General features: G+C 37.2%; 4 protein-coding genes across 5 annotated transcripts in view; 1 reads left to right on the top strand and 3 right to left on the bottom strand.

The window, feature by feature from the left end:
• Positions 1 to 22,864, top strand: part of LOC137399422 (ribokinase-like) — a 34,212-nt gene that overhangs the window by 1,103 nt on the left and 10,245 nt on the right. Inside the window, exons 2-5 of one of the 2 annotated variants that reach the window (XM_068085526.1) lie at positions 12,476 to 12,547; positions 15,915 to 15,976; positions 18,356 to 18,488; positions 21,483 to 21,546. In XM_068085526.1, coding sequence (XP_067941627.1) covers positions 15,933 to 15,976; positions 18,356 to 18,488; positions 21,483 to 21,546 — 241 coding nt within the window. In that variant the 5' untranslated portion in view covers positions 12,476 to 12,547; positions 15,915 to 15,932. The remainder of the gene's footprint in view (positions 1 to 12,475; positions 12,548 to 15,914; positions 15,977 to 18,355; positions 18,489 to 21,482; positions 21,547 to 22,864) is intronic. The other variant, XM_068085525.1, reaches the window with a different exon arrangement.
• LOC137400894 (uncharacterized) lies at positions 311 to 1,411 on the bottom strand. The gene has a single exon (XM_068087235.1). The coding sequence runs from the start codon at positions 1,409 to 1,411 to the stop codon at positions 311 to 313; it is 1,101 nt and encodes a 366-aa protein (XP_067943336.1).
• Positions 1,598 to 2,308, bottom strand: LOC137400893 (uncharacterized). The gene has a single exon (XM_068087233.1). The coding sequence runs from the start codon at positions 2,306 to 2,308 to the stop codon at positions 1,598 to 1,600; it is 711 nt and encodes a 236-aa protein (XP_067943334.1).
• Positions 2,900 to 3,571, bottom strand: LOC137400892 (uncharacterized). The gene has a single exon (XM_068087232.1). It carries the CDS (start codon positions 3,569 to 3,571, stop codon positions 2,900 to 2,902), a length of 672 nt encoding a protein of 223 aa, XP_067943333.1.

The raw sequence follows: 22,864 nt of genomic DNA, 5'->3' as shown, positions 1-22,864 counted from the left end.
AAGCCATCAGTAACTGATATGCTACCAAGGCAGCCTGAAGGCTGAAACAAGCAACAATTGTATCTAACATTTTATAAACTGCATAGGAAGTACACATAATCCTTACACTCCCACCAAATTTACACTATAAATTTCAAAAGTTACAAGGTACGCTGAGGCGTTTACCTACTCTATATGACAGGACAGGAACCAAGTTGTGCATACATTGATAATTAGAAGCATAAAAGCTAAAATAATATACACAGCATACATGAATATGAAAACAAACTAAACACAGAATGCGCAAGCTGCATTATACATAACCAAATATTTACAAAAGCTTAACCAGTTTCTGAACTGGTCTCTGAAGCACAGTAGATTTCTCTATAGGTTTGCCTTTGCTATCCAGCATTTTTGTGGCTACCTTTACCGTTGCCTTTCTCACGAGACCGTCTTGTCCATGAAAAACTTCTTCGATAACTGCCAGTCTCCAACAGTTCCTAGGCTGATCTGATTCCACAATCATAACTATGTCTCCTTTCAAATTACCTTGTGATGTTGTCCATTTCTGTCGCTTCGTTACGTTGTCCAAATATTCCACCTTCCAGCAGTTCCAGAAATCTTCAGCAATGGCCTGAACCTTTTTCCATCGCCATTTGCAATACCTTTCCTCACTGTCAAAGTCTCCAGGAGGGGGAGGTGTTGACTCAACTTTTCCTGTCAGTAATACATTTGGAGTCAGTGGCACCTCTTCCTGATTGTTGAGGTGCATGGTAGAGAGAGGTCGGTGGTTTACGATAGATGCAACTTCGAAAAGGATCGTTCTGAGTGATGCTGTATCTATTTGACCTTGATATTTCGACATGGCTTGATTTAACACGGAATGCACAGTTCTGATCTGGCGCTCCCACACTCCACCTTGGTGACTAGCTGTAAGAGTTGTGGTGATGAACTCTATACGTCTGTTGATGAGATACCTTTTCGCTTCCTCATTAGTCATTGTTGTGAACTGTCTGTTCATCTCATTTATTCCTCCGATAAAATTCGTGCCGTGATTGCAGTATATTCTCTTGACAGAGCCTCTGATAGCTAGGAAACATCTAAGGGCATTTATGAATGCGTCTGTGGTGAGATTATCAACCACTTCAATGTGTATGGCTCGACTATAGAAGCAAGTGAACAGCAAGCCATAACGCTTGAGCATTGTACGCCGTTCTTTTACCGTGAAAGTCCCAGAACAGTCGATTCCAGTCATAGTGAAGGGTGGTGTTTGTTGTAGTCTATCTTCTGGTAATTCGCCCATCTGCTGCTGCATGGAGCTTCCTCTCAACTCTTTGCACACCATACAATTTTTTACAATGTCTTTGGTTATCCTTGTGCCTGAGATCACCCAGTACCCACTTTGTCTCACCATGTTGAGGGTGTAACCCATGCCTAGGTGAGCTTTGTTATGGACATCTCTAATGAGTAACTTGGCTAGATGACAATTCTTAGGAACAATTATAGGATGCTTTTCTTCAAAGCTCAGAGTTGTTGATTTCGTAGCCCTCCCACCAATCCGAAGTATGCCTTTCTTGTCAATGTAAGGATTGAGACCGATAATGCTACTAGCGGCGGGTCATTTTTGTCCTTTATGTAGTGCATCCAATTCTGTCCAGAAGTGCTTTCTTTGTGTAATCTTTATGACCAATTGCTCTGCATCTTCCAGCTGTGTCACTGTGGGGGTAGAGATCGCACACCATGATTTCTTCCGTGCAATCTGTTGCAGATATGCGAAAGACGTTATTAGTCTTTTTAGGCTGCTGAACTTGGGGAGTTTATCATATATTGCCGTACTATACTGAGTTTTGGTCAACTTGGCCTCTTTAATTTTCTTTACCTCAGGGTCATCGTCTGCGATACACTTGGCTAATTTGCGGTCATTTTGCAGTCTACTCTGTATGTTACGCTGCATGAGAAACGTGGGTCCAGTAAACCACATAGAATTTGGTAGCTTACTGCAATCTAGGCCTCTCGAGGCAATGTCAGCGGGATTTTCAGAGCTGCTAACATGGTGCCATTGTTCAGCTTTAGTTGTCATCTTTATTTCACGCACTCTATTCACCACATAAACATGAAACTTCTTCTCGTTAGATAGGTATGCTAGAACAATCTCTGAGTCCGTCCAGAAATGCTCTTGGTTAACTTTGATATTGAGCTCTTTTTTCAGAATAGAGTGCAGCTGAGTGGCCACAACTGCACCTTGAAGCTCCAAGTGTGGCACTGTAACGATGCCTTTACTAGGAACGACTGGATTTTGCCAAAAGCAAACATGTGTGCACTTTACCATTTATATCTATCAGTCTCATATAAGAACAAGCTCCTATCCCACTAAGGCTTGCATCACAAAAGTGGTGAAGCTCTGCTTGTGCAGTGGGTCCAAAGTCAGTCGGTTTGATGCATCGTGGTATAAGCGCATCATTTAGGCTGCCTAACTAATTCACCCATTCTTTCCATGGCTGAATCATACCAGGTGGAATCTCTTTGTTCCAGTCGTCATCTACTTTGTTGATTTTCTGCAAGATATTCTTTCCTTTTAGAGAGAATGGAGCCAAAAAACCTAACGGGTCATATAGCTGGCTTACAGTTGACAGCACTCCTCTCCGTGTCATAGGCTTTGGTTGAAACTCCTTGGCTGTAAATTTCAATACATCTTCTTTCATCGGCCATTCTAGGCCTAGCGTTCTTTGAGTGAGGAAGCATCCATTGTACAAATCTACATCTTTGACTGATCTCTCTGATTCAGGTATTCCTTTCAGTACTTGTGCATTATTTGAAACAAATTTGTGCAGTCTCAAGTTTCCCTTTTGACAAAGTTTTCGCGAACTTTCAATGAGCTCAAGCGCTTCTTCCACTGTAGGTACGCTTGTAATGCCGTCGTCTACGTAAAAGTTTTTTTGAATAAATTGAGAAGCCGTAGGGTAGGTTTTTTATGACTTTCTGCTAGTGTTTGAAGGCCATAGGTTGCCACTGCTGGCGATGAAGTAGCCCCAAACAAGTGGACTGTCATACGATACTGTTTTATCTCTCTGCTGTTTCCAAACCAAAGGAATCGCAAGTAGTTTCTATCATCTGCGTTGACTTGGAAGTTATAGAACATCTTCTCAACGTTGCATGCTATTGCCACAGGCTCTTCTCTAAATCTCAACAATATTCCCAGCATGTTGTTAAAAAGATCTGGGCCCTGCAGTAGGTGATCGTTCAGTGATGTGCCGTCGAACTTTGCGCTGCAGTCGAAGACCACCCTTATCTTGTTTTTCTTCGGATGCACAACGGCAAAATGGGGGATGTACCACACTTCGCCTGTACAGATTTTCTCTCCTGATGAAAGAACCTCTTCAGCATGACCTTTTTCTATCAAATCAGCCATGGATGTTGTGTATTCCTTGCGGAATGTTTCATTTGTACCAAACTTCTTCAAACCCATCAGCCTTTTTTCGGCCTGCACTTTGTTGTTGGGCATGATCGGTCGTTGTCTAAATGGCAGTGGCATCTCATATGATCCATTTTCTCTGCTGAGAGCCTTTTCATGTATTATATTCATGAATTTCATGTCTTCTTGTGAGATCAATGTGGTTTCATCATGATCCTTAAAGCACACTGATGTGGCGTTGACTTAAGTCTTTTGATTCAGTTTGCCTTCAACTGTTGTTAGCTGTTCTTTCCCACCTAAAACTGTCCATCCCAGAATGGTTCGTTGCGCAAATGGTTGTCCCTTGTCTCCTGGTATACATCCCAGAGGCTCAAAAGCTTCTACACAGTCCGCGCCTATCAACATACCCATTGGTATATCTAAAGGAGGGGGCAGTTTATGGGCGTGTTCTTTGAGATGGGGTAGATGTTGAACATTGACACTGTTGGGTATTTGTTGACCACTATACAAAAGCTCGCTCCATTCATACGCTTCTAGGGTTGTAGACTCAATCTGCTGGTAACCCCGGATTCGCAAATTGCTGTACCTTTTCACCCAATCTGTAGTTTCACCCGTAAGGGTGCTAATAGTTACTGTTTCGGTAGAATAAGCTGGCTTAACAATGTGAGCGATTTCTTTACTGAGATAGGACGAATCGGATTGTGTGTCCAGCATAGCGTAAATGAGGGTTTCTTCAGAAGGATTTTGTAAGGTTGATACGTACACAGGTATAACCATGCTTAGCATCATCTTTCCAGCCCTAGTTGTCTTTGTAGTTAGTTTCCTTGTTTCTTCCTTTGGAAGTGCTCCTTTCTCTACCACTTTTGTTTCTTCTTTCTCTGGTGGATTACCAGCGGACTTCCTAGGTTTCCATTCGAACTGATTCTTATGGAATACAGTTGGATGCCGTTTAGTGCAGCTCTTACAGGTAGCCTTTTGAGGACACTGCTTCGATTGATGACCTGTGTCTAAACATCCATAGCGCAGCCTGTTTCCTTTCACAAACGCATCCTCATCTTCATCAGATAACTTAGCTAGGGAAAAACACTCTGTTGTGAGGTGAATTTTCTTGCAATATTTACATTGCTCTTTCGCCTTAGCTGACAATGTAGTAGTAAAAACTTTAGTGTTGGAGCTAGGTGCTGTTTTCTGTTTGCGTGGGTTATCTCTATTCCCACCCAAAATTTTCATTAGAGGTTCGTCCATTACTTCTGCTTGATCTACCACGAAATGTACGAACTCTGCAAATGTGGGGTAGCGGTACTCATCTTGCCTGCGCTCTTTTACTTTTCTTGCCCAGTTCCTGATCATCCAGTCTGGAAGTTTTGCAGCCATTTTTTCATTTTCTTGACTAAGATCAAGGGACTGTAGCTCCGGAACATCTGACATTGCTGCCCTCAAGTGTGACAGGAAATCAGCGTAATCCCGTAGCGCTTTCGCGTCTTTTGCACCTACTCGCGGCCATTCATCAAGCTTTTTTTGCAGTGCTCTGTTAACAGTATGCTTACTTCCAAACCTCTCTTTTAGGTCACATCTTGCTGCTTTGTATGCAGCTTCTGTGTTGGTCATCAAATGCCCACTGATAGCATCTTTTGCTTTACCCGTCACAAATTTTTTCAAATATCGAAGTGGTTCTTTTCCAACAAGTCCCTCTGACTCAATGTAGGCCTTGAAATCCTGTTCCCAACCTTGGAAGTTGATAGGATTGCCGTCATAGATTGTTGGCGCTGGTGTTGAACGCTTGGTTGCCTTCATAGCAGTTACCAGACTTTGTGTCAACTCCCTTACAGCACTCATGCCATCATCTTGTCTTTGAATGGGCATCCTTCCATCTTGATTGGTGACTGTAGCTCCTTGTATAGGTGTAAGTTGAGGTGGTTGATGCGACAAAACTTCATCGAAGTTATTCCTTTGTCGTTCGAAAGCTAAACTATGTAACTGTGAGTGTCGCTTATGTGAGAAAACTTCCTCAGAGTTATCCCTTTGGGGATCCAGAACAGAACTTCTCCGTTGAGAGCCTACCGAAGTGGACAACTCTTTGGAATGGCTGAAGGCCCTCCGTTGTGTTGCTGCTCTGTCAGCTTTCTTGCTTTCATAGATTCTATTCTGCTCTTCAAGTTCTTCCTTCATTTTCGCTACTGATTCTTCCAGTCTTGTGATCTCTTGCTCTTCTGCTATTTCTTCAGCCTTGGTATCCATTAATAGCTTTATTCTGGCATTTACTTGGTCTTTTAGTACAGAAACTTCTTCCATATACTCATCAAATTGTTTTGAGATGGACAAATAAACTTTATTATCAGAAAGTTCATATAACTCATCATACAGCTCATTGACATATTGTACAGCTGCATCAACTGTTTCGAGTGTGTTATTTGCAACATCAAGCCCTGTGAGCTGCTCAAAATTGTTATATACTGTGTCAAAATACATTTGGTCCTTGTTAATCTGCTTGTACAGAGCAGTATTTAATTCCAAGCACTTGTTTTGTTTGGCCACACTGCTTAGCGTTTTGGTTCTAGTTGATTTCCTAACACTAACCTCAATGTTTGAGACACTCTCAGAAACTGGGCTATGTACAGCATTAGACGCAGAAAGTATACTGTCATTTACTAAATCAGCATCTGCTGATTGGCTTTCAGCAGGCTCTGATTCGCTCTCTGACATTATTGACGGTCAAAAATAAGGCATACAGTAAAATATGAAACTACTAAGGCTATATGTCTATGCTCGAGTGAGCTTCAAAGCCTAGCTACCTGGTGAAAGCAAACCAAAACTGCAAGCTAACACCCAAACGTGAACAGCAGTGAGACTGGATGTGCAGGGGACCAGTCTGTCAGCCAAAATGACGCGCGATACCAGTGAAAACTAAGTATTAGAAATTTCCACTGCCTTGAATTATACACACAGTCAGCCTGTTTAGTTTACAAACAGATGAAAAGAAAAACGGTGTGAAAGCAAAAGTTATTTTTACAAAAAGGCTATGGAGGAAAGGTATGCTAAAACTGTAAACCTTTTAATATAATTTATCCAGAATTAACTAGAGCAGTATTCCTTTCTAGTTAGCGATGAACAACAGTGAATATTGAATACACGCATATACAGTTTGACCAGACCATACAATATGATGACACAAGCAAAAGCACAACGCGTTTACTTAGCTGTGATGTTGACCTCTGTTCGTTGACTTGGAATTGTTTAGCCGATAATAGCCTTGGGGTCGAAAATGTTAAGGAATAATAAAGTTAACTGTCTCCGAGTATTTCCTTAGCGAATGTAACAAATGGGGTTGTGTCTCTGTAACTTAGTTGGCTGATATTCTTTTAGCTTTCGGTTACTTGGTAGATTAACTGTAGACTTCAGTTCTGTTGAATGACTTTGTTGCAAACGGATTGCATAACTCTTAAACGAACTTTAATCTTTGCTCCAGTCTTTAGCGGAGAAAGACTTCACTTTAGCAATGTGGGAGCATTGCTAGACTTTTGACTATTAGATTCCTTTTGCGATTACGAACTTTACTGGTTCGATGTAAGTGTCAACTTTATTTATCCTTACTTTAATGACGCCACACGACAACCGTGAAGTCTAAAATAAAACAGTGCAACTAAAAATAGAACGAAGTAGTCTTAATTAGCAAGCGTAACACAATGTAACATTATTTGACAGAAAAGAAATGATACAAATTGATACATATTATAATAGGGAACAGTGGTAAATACCTTTTGCCTCCTGTAGTTTTCTTTGATTATAAAACAAGCTCCAGTGATTTGCTTACAACATTAAGACTGGTTCGATTTTACTAAACTGGCTGACTGGGTGACCGGCTAGAAGCAAGTTACAAAAATCGTATGCCATCAACACAGATATCGCGTCATTGGCTGACAGAAATGGCCCCACAAACGCAAACCAATCACACGGCAGCCCACCGATTCAAACCAAGCCATCAGTAACTGATATGCTACCAAGGCAGCCTGAAGGCTGAAACAAGCTAAAATTGTATCTAACATTTTATAAACTGCATAGGAAGTACACATAATCCTTACACTCACTTTGCCTGGTAACCTTTGAAAACTAAAATTTGAGTGTTTCATTGCAAAGGTGTGGCATATGAGAACATTCTATGATTACGTAATTCAATAACATCAATTCGGAACACTCGTGTGCTAGGATTGTTTAAAGATATGAATGCAGTGTATATAGACCTGTCGTCGACCACCGCGAGCGTTATATGACTGCAGCTATGTGTATCGAAATATCTTGCTTTACTACCTTAAACAGAAAACAAATATAACGAGTGTTGTAAGCTTAATAAAATGTTATCATAAAATGGTCACCGCCAATGGTCTGTGACCTGACAGACTGTTAACAAGCCTCCATGATGTTACAGAATCTTTTTTTTATTTTTGTTGTGATGAGGCCTTCGACTCCTCTCAAAAGTATTCACCTTTTAAGGTGAATACTTTTGAGAGTGTCTCATTTTTGAGGATATCTCAGTTTTGGTGAATACTGTTGGGGATGTTGCACATTCGGTACTGTGGGACATCTTCACATACCCTCCCATCTCTCAGGCTGACCTTGTTTGCTTTCTGCAAGCATGGCGAGGCCTTGCTCAGAGCCAGCTGAAACTTCTGCAGTTGTACAGATCAGGGTTAAAGTAATCTCTTTGAAATAACTTGTCTGATGCTTCGTTTTGAATTTTTATTAATGACCCTTTTCAGTGCCACCACTTTGAGCCCAATTTATGTTTCTTGGTTCTTGATGTTTATTTTTGCTGTACATATTGTAATGCATCATAAACGCTTGTACAGTTTTGCCTCTCCAATTGATTTAGTTATGGTTTGCTGACTTATACCACGTGTCAAAGGTAATGACGTGATAAACCTGATGCTGTCTCAAACTATACATGACTGTTGCTGTGAGTTATTCTCTTAGGCTACAGCTTATTAAAAACAACCAGTATTTCCAGTTTTTTATACTAGGCATTCTGCCAACTTCAATTAAAATTGACAGCAACTCAAAACACATTGATTCCTTAGACCTTATACCAATAAAGATTTACAAACAATAATGATAATTATGTGTGAAAATATGTAGGCCAAATTTAATCAGTAGAGATGGCCATTTGTATGTGCAGTGAATATAAGCATATAAAAATACGTCTGAGCGGAACTGATATTAATTATTTCTCCCAGGTTCCATGACAGCTATTCTCTTTAGTTGCAACCGTTGCATAACGTTGCATAGAATGTTCCTTTGAGACAACCGGCTTCATAGATAAAGAAGCGCAAGTTTTTTGTCGATGGCCTGCAAGATGCTACCAATATGACATGAACTGTTTTCATAGTACAACACAAGAAAACTGAGACGTTGTCCTCTTTTCTCTGCGCACTTGATGATGTCTCACAAAACAGCAGACTAATATTAATTCTTGAGTAGGTTCAATAGATGTGCAATCAAGCTTCGCACAAGGTATTTTCAACTCTGACCAAAGTTTAGTTCGCATCAGTGCTTTCAAAATAGCCCTTTTCAGGGTGACTTCTTGTCAGAGACCCTTTCCATCATTTAGTAATGATTACCTCAAACATAAGCATGTTATATTGTATAGGCCTGACTTTGGTAGCTGGGTCTGCTTTACCACACTAACAGGTGGATGTAACCTTAACTCCTGGTACACCTTATCTGAGGCCTGTCTGATGCGCCCAAAGGGTCAGGCCAGTCCATGACAAGTATTCAGCAGTCAGGCTTACTCAGAACCCAAATTATCCTGCCCTCTGTTTCTCTATAGTCGACTAGTCTAGGTCTACTAGCAGCTTGCTTTAGGGCCTGATCTCTTATGCCATTGCATATTTGATCAAGTCTAGTTGAAGGGTAGACCAATCCCTAGCCTTATAGATCCACCCCGGCAGTTCTGTCTTGTGTTGGATCGAAGCTTGCTCTCTACAATCTTTAAGCCACCTAGACAGGCGTCAACTGGATCAGTTCTTTTAAGTATAGTTATTCCGTTTATTATGATAATCTTGAGTACATGTGTATAACAGCATAAAATGGTACCAAGCGCGCCAGTGCAACTCGTGCACTGGCTGATATAGCAGTGTTGACTCTGCCCACTGTTCTATCTATGCCCATTAAACGAAAATCTTTTGATACATACGTGACCTAAGTAATGGATAATATACAAAGATTTACATAAGTGCATGCAGGCAAGCTCGGGCATGCTACCCTATTATTCTACACAAGAGTCTAACTATAATGGATACAATATATGAGCAGCAAATAACGAGTACACAATACGCCAGTTCTCCACAATATATCAATAATGCAAGCGATCATATTGCATTTTTCATAGTTATAAATGCCTAGTATACATGGTGCTTTGTTTTTAACTTTGTCATTTCTCAAACAATTATTAGTTGTATGTCTCCATGAGTACCTCAGTATTTGTGCTACAACCAGGCTCTTCCCACTTTCTCATTCATGCAAGCGATACTTCTTTGCACCTTTTTTCGTTTTTTTTTAGATCAATGCTAATGAAATACAGCTCTTTATACCAAAATGCCACTGAAGCCTCATTTAAAAAACATTGCTAGACTGGTGGATATGTAATGTTGAAATGGTCATAATGTTTTAAAGCCTATTGCGCTCACAAATACTTTAAATGCTAAAGTGGCATAGTTACAAATGGAGCATAGGCAAGTCGATATCAAAGTAGGTTTTTGTACAGCTCTTGATATGAGATCTATACACCATTATTTCAAAATTTTACCTTGTACCTTTTATGTGTTACATTGTTCAAAGCTAAATTGAGAAAAAACATCTAATATACAATCTATTAGGCCTTCATTTGTAAGTGGCATGCTGGTACCTTCTTTGACTGAAATCAGTTAAAACAAAATAGCGTCAGTTGTTTGTATTAGAAACTGTTGGGCACTGACTGGGTAAAGTTACCGATAGATGCTTGAGCTGAATGAGTCTCAATGAAGTGTAGCAAGCCTAAACAGGCTGTTCTAGGCAGTATCTTATTCTACAAATCAAAAAGGTTGAACTTACGAAAGAATAGTAGTACAAGTGTGTTTCTCGATCAAATGCTAAACAATTATAGATTGATTGAATAGATTAATAAATTTCATGAGGCAATAAGTGACATAAATAATAAAGCATAGAAGAGTCGCAGTAAAGTGTTTAGGGCGTCTTTATTTGTCATATTTTATTCAGGATTTTTGATTTGATCATTTTTGATCAAAATGGGCTTTTGAGCAAAAGATAATCTAGTATTGAACTGTTACCTCATCTCCTTAAGTTTTCACAAGTCTTTTTGTTTACCACTTTCTTTATTACAACTAAAGTGTGAAGAGTTCACCAGCCACAAGCTGCTCGGTCAGTGTTGAGGGTATAAAACCGCTCAATTGTTTTGCCATATATGTTTTGTCTCAGATGACTGCCCTGATCTAAAACAACATCTTCTGGTTTTTTGTTTGAATTTTTGCTTCAACAAGCAATTTTTTCTTGATGCATTGAGCTTTTAATAGTTGGTTTATTGACCTGTTTCCATGCACGATGGGCAACCTACAGAAGTTTGAGCAATGTGCATTGTAAGTCACTTTCCTCATCTATGGTCTGAAAGTGGTAGAACATCAAAAACGTTTGTGTAATGATCGTTTAAGTTACATACAGTTATTTGTTTCATTGGTTAAGACATTGTTGGAGTGTAAGGTAGGAAAATGAGGCTAGGCACTTTTAACTAATGAGCAGAAGTGTGGTTAAAAAATTAGTCAAGAAAAATACATTTCCTCAAAAAAGTCTGTTGTGATCTACTTTTTTGATTTAGTTTATACTTTACAGCAATCTTCTTTATGTTGAAATTCTTTTCTTGGAATTTCTACAGAACGCCGCCTTCTGGCTGTTGCTAACATTTTCTCCTCAGCAGTGTAATCTTTAGCAAAATGTGGCATTTTGTAAAAGCATTTGTCAAAATTATCTGGTTTATCTTGTTATCTTTAGGTTTTACTAAACCTGAAGATTTCAATGAAAGACATGTCAATGAATGTGAAACCTTTGGCTATAAGAAATTAGGAGTTCACAACTCCAGCTTTTTTCTTCGTAATTTGTAATGGGATGTCATGGCGGTTGTTGGAGTTGTCTAATTAATATCGTTTGCAGAAAAAGTAATCTGTATATATAACAGAGAGTATGAAAATGGCTAGGAAATGGTCAATTTTAGTACAATTCAATTCCCCCCCCCCCTATAATCGTTCTTCATCTTTGCCGTGAGTATAAGGGAAGTCAACAACACACAAAATGAATCAGCTATATGCTTGCCTAACTGGAGAACTCGCGAAGAATTCAATGTTACAATTTTCATCATGTTTTACACGCAAAAGAGTTTGCAGAACTTTGCATACAATAGGCCAATACTTGAATTGAAAACAAACTTAGCTGACAACGTGTAGTTTAGAATGTGAAGTAGTTTGTCAGTTGAGTTATGTTCATCTTCAAAAGGTCATTGCAGACCAGCGTACTCAGTCTTTTTTCAGGCATGTTGACAAGCTCATTATGTGGTTCAGGTTGCAAGTTTGTCAGTTGTATGCCCCTATGTGCTGGGTTGGATTATCTTTTTCAATGGTCATCCTCATTGCTTCCTTTTGACTGCGAACTGTTTTCACGGGAGTTATCTTGATTTTGAAGTCTCATAGTTTTCCCATTGGTCTAGCCAACTTCGATTGATTTGGTTCCATGAAGCATCAGCAATCCATTTCTTCTTCCATATAAACTCCCTCAATTTGTGTTTTTGATTTGACACTTTTTTCTCTTTGTTTTACAAGAGATGCTGAAAAGTTGAATGTCAGAATAATTTAGATTGTCAGTGGCATAGTAGTGAGATTAGGATACTCTATACTAAGTTAGTGTCATTGTCAGGCGCACAGCTAGCATGGTAGTAAGATCAATTAAGATCTGAATACATGTGAAAAACTAGCAATGAAACCATGGACCACAAAATTTCGTCTTTGAGTAAAAGCATTGATCATGTCAACACTGGCACATATTTTGCAGCACAATGTAAATTTTCTAAAAGGAATGTGAAATGTCACATTCTGGGAGCAATTCCTGGAACATGGTTGTAAGGTATATGTACAAGCAGGTTTATATCGATGTTTGATGGCATATAATAAACTCTGCTTTCTAATACACGCTGCTTTCTGTCGCTCACTAAGCTATTTTTGTTGTTGTATCTTAGTGTGCGACTATCTCTCTGTTTGCTTGTGGCTCTACCTTATCTGTAGTTGCTCCATACTCTATCCTGTCTTAGATATAAAACTATTTTACTATGCTTACGTGTAGTATTTATTTTCATCATAGCAGCATGTGAAATTTAATGTGAGAAAATCTAAAGACTAGAAAGTTCCAAATTTATTATATGATAAAAATTATCTAATTTGTAGTCGGCAGCATGAAGAGATTAACTTAAGACATTATTCTTGATTTATCCAAACTTAATCTTCAAGTTTTCATCACTATTTAGTGCTCTCTTTAGACTGAAAAATGAATTCAAGTGAAATCACTCTATCTTTCATTTTTTATTTTAATATTTTTAACATTGATAACTTTGGTGTTTTAGTTCTTTAGTTTCAACAACTTCATAAGTTTTACTAATCCCTTTATAAAAAAGTATGTATCTGCTATGGAGCAGTATTTCGTTAAAATCGTTAAGACTTTTTATCACAATGGCAAAACATCTTAATTATACTTTTCGGGCCATTTGAGAGCTTTCATTTTTTAATGAAAGTCAAGTCTTCTAAAACCTTCACATGTCTGCATTACCTTGAAAGCCTGACCTAAAATCCTTACTTTGTATTTATAATGTTAGTCTTTGTTAATAAAACTTCACTATACGTTAACAACTTTGGGCGGTAGTAAAGTTAATTATAACGTTAAAAATTATTTTAAGGCAAGTTTCTCAAACCTTTCCTTAAACGCTGATTCATTGTAATTTCAGTGAAAGGTTAAAAGAGTCGGACTCCATGAAGGGTAGTTTGGTGGAAACATTATTAATATCTTCTAAGGTAGAGTTACGAGTAGGAGTTTAGTTTCAGAGAATGTGTTCATGAGTGACTCATCTTAGTAAAAACAAAAACTAATTTCAGTGCTTAATTTGCTGCAAATAATATTGCCATGAGCAGTTTTCTTACATGAGTGAGTTCTACTCGTATGAAATTTACGTTTATGAAATCTCGTTGATTTACGAGATAAAAGATTGTTTGACATGGTGTAGGCATCATGGGATCCCTCATTTGTAGCACATACAGTAAGAATACAATTTATGTGGATAAAAGGTATTTTTCTCTTATCTAATTACAGTTCGCTGTAATTTTCATGTCCTAGTTTTAGATGGTAAAACTTCTCATCTGAATTAAATATCATCCTTCAAGTGTTCTAAGGCCATAGCTGATGAGGTCCTTTGTAGGTCTGATAGTGACAGTTCTTTGCGTAGTCATGCTTTCAGCGCTTTTCCTCAGTCTGCTTGGTTTATGGTTTAGTTTGCTGTATGATGTCTATGTGTTACATCTATTAATAGTTTGCTGTATGATGTCTATGTGTTACATCTATTAATAGTCTACTGTAGGATGCCTGTGTGTTACATCTGTTCATAGTTTGCTGTATGATGTCTATGTGTTACATCTGTTCATAGTTTGCTGTATGATGTCTATGTGTTACATCTGTTCATAGTTTGCTGTATGATGTCTATGTGTTACATCTGTTCATAGTTTGCTGTATGATGTCTATGTATTACATCTATTAATCTCTTTGTAATCAATAGCTGCTGCTTTGTATTAGATATATTCAGCAGCAATTAGAAATATTATTTTAGTTATTAAAAATGATGATTTTTGTTACTAAGTTTTAGTTGTCTTATATATGTGTACTAGCTGGGCTACCTGGTGTTGCCCGGGTAATAAAAAAGCCTTTTTGGACAGAAAATGGATTTGTATTTAACAAATAACAACATTTGCCTTTCTAACTTTCAAACTACATTTCATGAGAAAAGTGTTTTGTCTTATAAACAATGAGAGTTACCTGCCACTTGCTATTAGCCTGGCACATTTCCAATGAAAAATTTGATTATGTTTAATAATGTGAGCCAACAGCTTCGCGTGACGTTATGCTATGACCATGCATCGTATACAAAGCAGTTAGGTATTCGCTTTCATATAATGACTTATATCAGAATGCTAGCAACTCAATCTTGCTCGTCTAACGGGTATGGCGTCGAACTGGTGAACAGTAGGTCTAAGATAAAATCTTTGGTACGATTCTTTATTCCAAGATTTTAATACCTATAGCCGGAATAGCACACAGATAATTCCACATACACACATACTTTGAGAAATATATATATAGATGTACTCAGACTCCCTAGTCTCTTGTAGAAGACTCGAGTTTGATTAGATATTACCACCCTACTTGGGTGAACACGGGTGAGGAAATAATTTTTCATACATACAGGTATATGTCGTTTCAAAGAAATTAAAAACTTGACGAGTTTTATTTATAAATATGCATCATGTATATATAATATATATTATATATAACATATACATGAAAACCATATTACAATCGATTGTAAACCATAAGAAACAATATTGTACTGCAATAAATCTTTAGTCACTATGACTTATAAATATATACGTATATATATATATATATATATATATGCGGTCTACATAGGTCTATACACGTATATTTATATAAGTATATATATATAAATATATCTATAAATGTATATATACATACACACATATGTATACACATATATATAAACATATATGCGTATAGACCTAAACTTGATTGGAATGTCAAATTTTTCTGCACAAAATTTGTTTAGACAGTTATATTAATAAATATTTATATAAATGAATAATTTTATAAAAAATAGATTTATTTGTAGACTAAAACTAATCTAGGAAGTCAAATGTTCCTTCATTACAAATCTGTTTCGCGTTGTAGCACATCTGATATCTTTGTATGAAATTTCAAATAAAGACACCTGATGAGCGACACTGCAAAACAGATTTGTAGCGAGAAAAAATCGGCTTTCTAGATAAGTTTTAGTCTAAACGATTGCTCCACTTAATACTATTAGTTTAGAGTTCTTTTATAGCTTTCACCTTATCATGTTTAGTCATAGAATTACTTCCGAACATAATCGTATGATAACCAGCTACGTACTTATATGCATATATATGTTTTTATTAAGTTAGATAAATACATTCTCAATATATGCCTGCAGAAAGGAACTTTAAAAATGTAAAAACGCTATCTAAAGTGGGTAATCTTAGACCATCTGCAGGTGTATAACTTACCGGCAGTTGGAATGTGTTAAACATGGCCGAACAGTTGGTAGCTCATAACAGACACGAATAATACTATAGCCTGTGCTTGTCTAGTCTCATATGGTCACATGGAGCTCATACTCTAAACATCATTATTGTAGACACTCAATTAGTCTCCAATGGATGTGGTGGTTGTGGGAAGCTGTAATGTCGATCTCATCAGGTATGTTATAAAATAAACTGCATCTGAGCATTTTTAAGCAACATCTTCATGTATTCAAGCTAGTATTGTGACCATTACGGAAAAAGCATAACTGCGCATTGATAAGTACTCACTGATGTCCAGATGTAAAATGAATTGCAGTTGCAGTAAATTTTGCCTGAATATCTACGTAGTTGCATTAGCAGTGCAGCAGTAAACATGTCACAACCATGCAGTATAATTACATTGCGTACTTTCACTTCTGTACAGGACATAGAATACGTGCGGTAGGGGAGAGTGGGGCACGTTGCAACGAGGAACATGTTGAAACACACCTTAATTTTCTTGTTTGCATCATATTGAATTCTTAACACACTAAAGAGCTTTCTAGGTCATCCTATGAGATATGTTGATTGCGTAAAATGAAAATAACTGAAATTTAGGCGAGCCATGATTTTGTAAAATTTATTGGTAATTTTTGCTCTTTAATTTTTATATCAAAATTTAGAATATTGCATACCTTCTTGGTACATCATCTCATGTTGAAAAAAGTCAGTGGAGGCAGCTATAGACAAGTTCTCTTCACAATGCACCCACCAACTTCATGATGTTACATCATCTTGAGTCGGCATGAACATTATGGTTACTCAGAGTCATTTGGGGCATGTTGAGACACAAAGGGTATGTGGCAAGTTTCAACATGTTTGAATGATGAAAATAAAAACATATAACGATAAACAACAAAGATAAAAACGCTTATTTAGTGCACCAAAGTATAATACACACATGGTTACTGGTTTTAAAATTAGTCTCAACGTGACATAGACCTGCGTAATCAAAATTAAAAACAATCATCTGCTGATTAATACTACAGCATTTTTTAATGAGCAGTAAGTAGTATTTATGCAGTGGCGGTATTACCTACTGTGTAATGCTGGATACAGTGGGAGCTTTTACATTAAACTGTACATACATGCACAGCACATTTTCATGAATCATTTAATCAAGTATTGAATTGACTTTGAAGCCATCACAACACAATTACATGATGTGAATGCCACTTTTTCAATGTCCTGACACAGCCCAGCTTGTATAAATTTAAACAAATGAGGATTGTCGGTATTAAAGATGTTAATACATATGAAGCATTGCAAAACTCGGCAATTAAAATGTAACATTGTCAGCAGTTCAACATTTCTTCGCATGAAAAATCATGGCGGCAACTACAAATATTGCTGCCTAAATCAAAGCATGAAGAATTTATTACCATATGTACATGTAAAGTTATTATAAAGCTTGCTTTACAATAACTTGAAAAGTCTCTTCTAAAATTTATATATCATGGATGTAAGTTTTTTATTGCTTGAGTTCATATTCCTTATATACAATAGGTAGAAATGGGCCAGTAGTAATGTGTGGCTGAAATGTGCAGGAGTTGCTTGCTCTTTACCTCATGTTAAGTAAAAAGCTAAAAAACGAAACAGCTCAAATTTTTATATTTTGTTAATCTTCTGTACCCTAATAGGAGCTGTGTCTGTCTGTATGTCCGAACCAGAGTCAAAAGGTTAAAAGATTGCTTTGTGCTGGACTAGAACTCATGGCATTCAGTTTGGTAGAACGACGTTCTAATACTTGTGCCAATCAACCTTGTTGTAACATTTCAGAATAAATGTGCTGGTAGTTACTCTCTGTACTTTATCGACACACCTGACGATCACTCACAGCTTCTAGACTGCTAGAGTACGAGTAGTAATGATGTCGAATAGCTACATGAAATTGCTTGAAAAGTGTTGGCTAAACTTTCAATGAACAGGTCGCCATTCACCTAGTGTAACGTGGTAATGCTTTCGTATGCTGTTTTAATGCTAATTGCTTTGGAAATAATTACGCTTTGCTACTCAAATCATTCTCGAGTATAATGCCAAGAAACCATGACAAATTATTTGCCGAGTCTATGGCCAAACCTATCATAAATTTGCGGTAATCTGTATATATAAATCTCAGTCTGTCATTTGGTGTGTCCAGCTATAGCTATTAAAATTTAGGAAAGAAATATCCACTTCATGCTGGATTTGATCTCGGAACCTCTCGATGGCCAGGCGATAATCTTACCAATTAAGCGACACGAGATGCAATGATTGCATTAGGCGCTATGAGTCACTATGTCAGTTAAAATACGGATAATACTCTGCATTACGCAACATCACTAAAGCTTGCTCTCACGGCTCTTATTAGTAAGTTTAGCAATATGTTTACTAACTTTATCAAATTAGCCATTGTCAATGTGCCAGGCTAATGGCAAGTGGTAGGCAACTACATTACAGGTCACTGTTTTAATACCCGTGCAATGCCAGGTATTTGGCTACTGTAAGCATATTCTTTTAATAAACCTGCTTGTAGCTACATTGATCACTTGCCGCAAAAAGGGGAGACGATTCATGGCTCTAAATTTAAGATGGGGTTTGGAGGTAAAGGTGCTAATCAGTGTGTTACTGCTGCCAAGCTTGGAGCAAAGACAGCCATGGTTGCAAAGGTTTGTACCAAATTTCTTATTCTCATGTAATGACTGACACTTACAGCGTATTAGCAAATCTTTGGGAGAGGAAATTGTGGGTACTTTCATTATATCATTTGCATCAAATAAGTTCTTCAAATCAAGCCATATTTGTTCAGGGCATATTTTTCTATACAATGACGCTTGCTGGTTACTCCTTTGGTAACCTATAATAAAGGTCGCTGCATGGATGCTTGAGCCAGATGGTTGAGTTGTTGAATGGGTTTCCTTGTCCCATAATTGCTTCAACCTTGAAGCTGCTTTTTCTCAGCACTTTCTCTGTGTCAATATCCTTATGATCGCTTGCATTATGTACCGATAGACCGTTTTGTTTGTGTTTCTCTTGTGATAGTCGACCGATCTTATTGGTTTCATTTCTCTAACAATTGTATGGAGAATACGCTACAGTAATTCTTCGCCTTTTTTTAGTTAACCAGTATCTCTGAGAAACTGAAGGGCTGGAAATAAAAACTAATTTTAAAAACACTTTTTTTATTAAATTTAAGCATTTTTTTAGGTTTATTAGATAATTTTGAGAGTCGTGGGTATCTAAGAAGCGCGGTGAAGAACGTCACAAGCGTGTTGCGCGTTTACATTTCGCGTAGCCTAAAAAAAATAACGATCTGCTACGGCTTGTAGCGCAATGGAGCTCACGGAGGGATTTCACTGACCTAGAGAATGAGTGAGATGTGCGTATGTTGTGTATTTTATTTTTCTACTTTTTTATTTTTATGGGTAGTTTTGACCCCGTGATGTACCAAAGCCATGAAAGGTGAACCGCCAAGCATCAGGGCTTACTATATTTAGAAGTTATACTATCGCATGACTAAAGCTTGGCTGTGCAACTAATGATGTCACTTGAATCCTTAAGTTCATATACGACCAAACACGAGCGAAGCGATTGTTTGGGAGCTTTATAATAAATGCATATGCGCACACAACTCGCGAAAATTATTCACGAACGGCCGTCACAAACCCTTGTGCCCAAATCTCGTCAACAAATTTAACCATTTTTCTATGGAGTCGTTCAAGTATAATAACGATACAAAAAACATATAAACCTATTTAAATGTTTTCAAGTCTTTGAAATTTGTAAACAGTATCCTAAAACTAACCCGTCTGATCGGATTATACATAAATCGACAGATTAATTTGGCCTAAATTCGCCATTAAAACTTGACCAGCCTTTTTTATCCAAAATTAAGATCGGCCAACAAAACGCCGATAAGGCCGTGCGACAGAGAGTAGAACCATTAAGTCGTGCGCATTTCACGAAAAAAACATGCACATTTCACCAGTTTATGGCATTGTCCAATTGCCGAAGGTTACTCTAATTAACGTAGAAGTACTGAAAAGTAATCGTTTCTTTTTTGCCGATTTCAAAGTAACCGACATTTTGGACACTTATGAGGACTGCTTTAGTATTCCAACTGATGTCCAAAGCAGTGAAAGTCAAGGAAATGACGATGATATTTTTCTAACGATTCTTATAAGATTATTACAGTATTTAATTATAACAATATTTATCCGATTTTATAAGATTATTATAAGATTTAATTATAAGAATAATTATTTGAATTTACAAGATCAAAGTATATAGTGACCGATGTTGGGCAATATGTTACTGTTATTATTTTTCTAAATAATTTTGTTAAATAGATTTTCTAAAAATCTAGATAAATATCACAATTTCTTGATATTGGTTGCTATGACGTTTTGAAATGTAAACAAAATTGTGCATTGGTTTTCGTTTCTCAAACTTTAACACCAGTTTTTTCAAAACTATGTTTTCGCACTAATGGTAAACATGCATTCAGTTTATTGACCATAAAATCTACTGTAATTAAGCTGGAATCAAATGATTTTTTTAAAATAACTGAGAATTTCCTCCTTCTGCTAGTGTAGTTAACTCTAAATCTCACAAACCCGACTTAATCATGGTGTCTGTGATCATGACCCATTTCTTCACTTTGGTTACAGATCGCTGTCAAAACCATTCTGCATTCAACACAACCAACTTTCAAACTGTGTATATTTCACAGCAGCTTGCCATTTTACTTCTAATATTGCATTTCTTCTATTGCAGGGGAGAGATATAAACACATGTTTAATCTTTTCCTTTCATTATTGCTGTTTGTTGGACATAATAACACCCACTACATTACAGCTACCATTGCAGCTACCATTGCAGTTATCCTATTGCATTGCAGTGCCATTTGACTGCTAATATTGCATTTCTCAACAAGCAGTACCCTTTCGTTTTTCCAATATCACTTTGGTCGTGGGTTGTATGACAGGGGAATTTCTATTAAACTAGATTAACTATCACACATTCATGTTTGTATTATATGTTTACTCAATTTGAACTGAGAAAAAAGTGATAAATAGAGGTCTATGCAAAGCAGGTGCTTATATATACTCTGCTGATGAAATGCTGGCCATGATTAAAGTAAGACAGATTTGAATACTCTAGTTAGAACCTTTACTAGTTAAAATACTACCTCTTTAACAAGATAAGCTAAACTACATCCAAGTGAACAAAAGAAAATTTTTTATCAAAAGATTGTTACGCAAAGACTATGTCTATTTACCCCATTGTCTTGCAAACGTAAAACAGACAAGTATGGGGAGGTCAGCCACTCTCTCACTATTATGCAGGAGGATTCCATCAATAAATATTGTTATCAGAGTAGGGGGTTTTTGGCCTTGACATTGAAAAATAGTTCAGCTCTGCTACAAAAGTAAAGCAGTTCTATCAAGCTAGAGCAGAAGCGCTGTGAGAAATATTCAATCCTGTTCCATGAACTCAGACTAATCGGTGCACCATGTTTACACTATTCATTCAATATTGTTAGCAATTTGTTTTGAGCATGTTGCAAATTTCACATTTGAGGCATCGTCCGCAAATGGAGTTCGTCATGGGTCACTCATTCTTGATATTAATTGTTAAATGTAATGCAAGTTTTATTTTAGGTTGGTGTAGACCCCTATGGAACAGGTTTTGTGGAGGAATTCAATCGTCTCCAAGTGAATACAGGTAAAAGTTAAGATCGAGCGACATCTTTATGAGGGCTACATCAACTGTGATTACCTCTATGGTAAACACATTACCATAGAGGTAATGTGATTACCTATATGGTTATGTGTTTACCATAGAGGTAATGTGATTACCTCTATGGTAAGCGCATAACCATCATACTCTTAACCAAACCTAAGAATTATTAGAGACTAGCACCCTGGCAGTCTGGTGCGTTGTGAGAGATCATCAGGTGTAATAACTATATGCACAATTATTCCAGAACATGGCAAAGTGCAGGTGGTAGGAACTTAGTCGACTAAGCTAAAAATTGCGAGGTCAAATGTTGTCGAAAGCAGTTTATTTTTTCCTAACCTCCAACTGTGGCTATGGAGGGACACACGGACCCAGCTTTTATTATAGTAAAGATTTTGTTTTACCTTTTTAATTAAACTATGAAATGTGATGACTCTGAAAATTAATTACTAATTGCGGTCTGGCAATGCCTTTGCTACCTTCTGGCAAAAACAAGGTGATCTTCAACAAATTTCATTTTTCAAAAGATATTAGAATATAAAACATGCAATTTCTTGTATGAACGTAAAATATGAAAGGTTTAAACTGCCCATTTTGTTTGACTGAGTTTTTGTTTAATAATGTTCGAATCCATCTTTCCAATAGTTTTTTGAGATTGCTAAAAAGTGTTGCTTTACACCCAGATAACCCTATGTAGTGGGTAGCATGGAGTTTGCCCTTATGGAAGATAATTTAACAATGCTTCTCAGCGACTTATGCTTGTAAATTCGTAAAGCTCCACATGCTAACCACGCAATGACCCTATTGAGATATGAATCCGCATTATCCTATACTAAAAAGCAAAGTGGATGTTTTTATTTGAACTTTTAGCATTACAATTTTAGCTAGTATTTGCTAATATGCATATGGATGGCAGTTTTCTTTTTGTCAAAAAGAATTGCTTTGAAACAGGTTGGTCTACATTGACCTATAATTGACACTCAGTAAAATGATCAAATGGAAAGCAAACAGTGGCTATTCATTTTAAGAGTTTTCCTACCACATTAAAATGTTTTTGTGTTAGTCTAATATCTGTATCAATAACCGCACTTGTCATTGTGTCTGTCTGTTAGTCTCCATAAACACTATGCGTCTCCACATTTTTTGTCTTATGTCGTCCAAACTTCACGCGCATGTGATCCATGCCTTTCGCCAGTTTTCTAAAAATATTTTGTCTCAAAACTGTCCGTTCCCTGAGAACCACCAGCCTCTTAAACACCAACCTGCTGCCTATTTGGGTGAAAATGAAAGACATCCTAGACAA

This window comes from Watersipora subatra, chromosome 7 (assembly GCF_963576615.1).
Source record: "Watersipora subatra chromosome 7, tzWatSuba1.1, whole genome shotgun sequence".
Taxonomy (NCBI): domain Eukaryota; kingdom Metazoa; phylum Bryozoa; class Gymnolaemata; order Cheilostomatida; family Watersiporidae; genus Watersipora; species Watersipora subatra.
The sequence above is the reverse complement of the archived record's forward strand: the minus strand, read 5'-3'. Positions and strand labels throughout refer to the sequence as shown.

Excerpts from the sequence above, each read along its gene's own strand:
- LOC137400894 (XM_068087235.1), bottom strand. The coding sequence starts at position 1,411 with ATGGGTTACACCCTCAACATGGTGAGACAAAGTGGGTACTGGGTGATC.
- LOC137400893 (XM_068087233.1), bottom strand. The coding sequence starts at position 2,308 with ATGGTAAAGTGCACACATGTTTGCTTTTGGCAAAATCCAGTCGTTCCT.
- LOC137400892 (XM_068087232.1), bottom strand. The coding sequence starts at position 3,571 with ATGAAATTCATGAATATAATACATGAAAAGGCTCTCAGCAGAGAAAAT.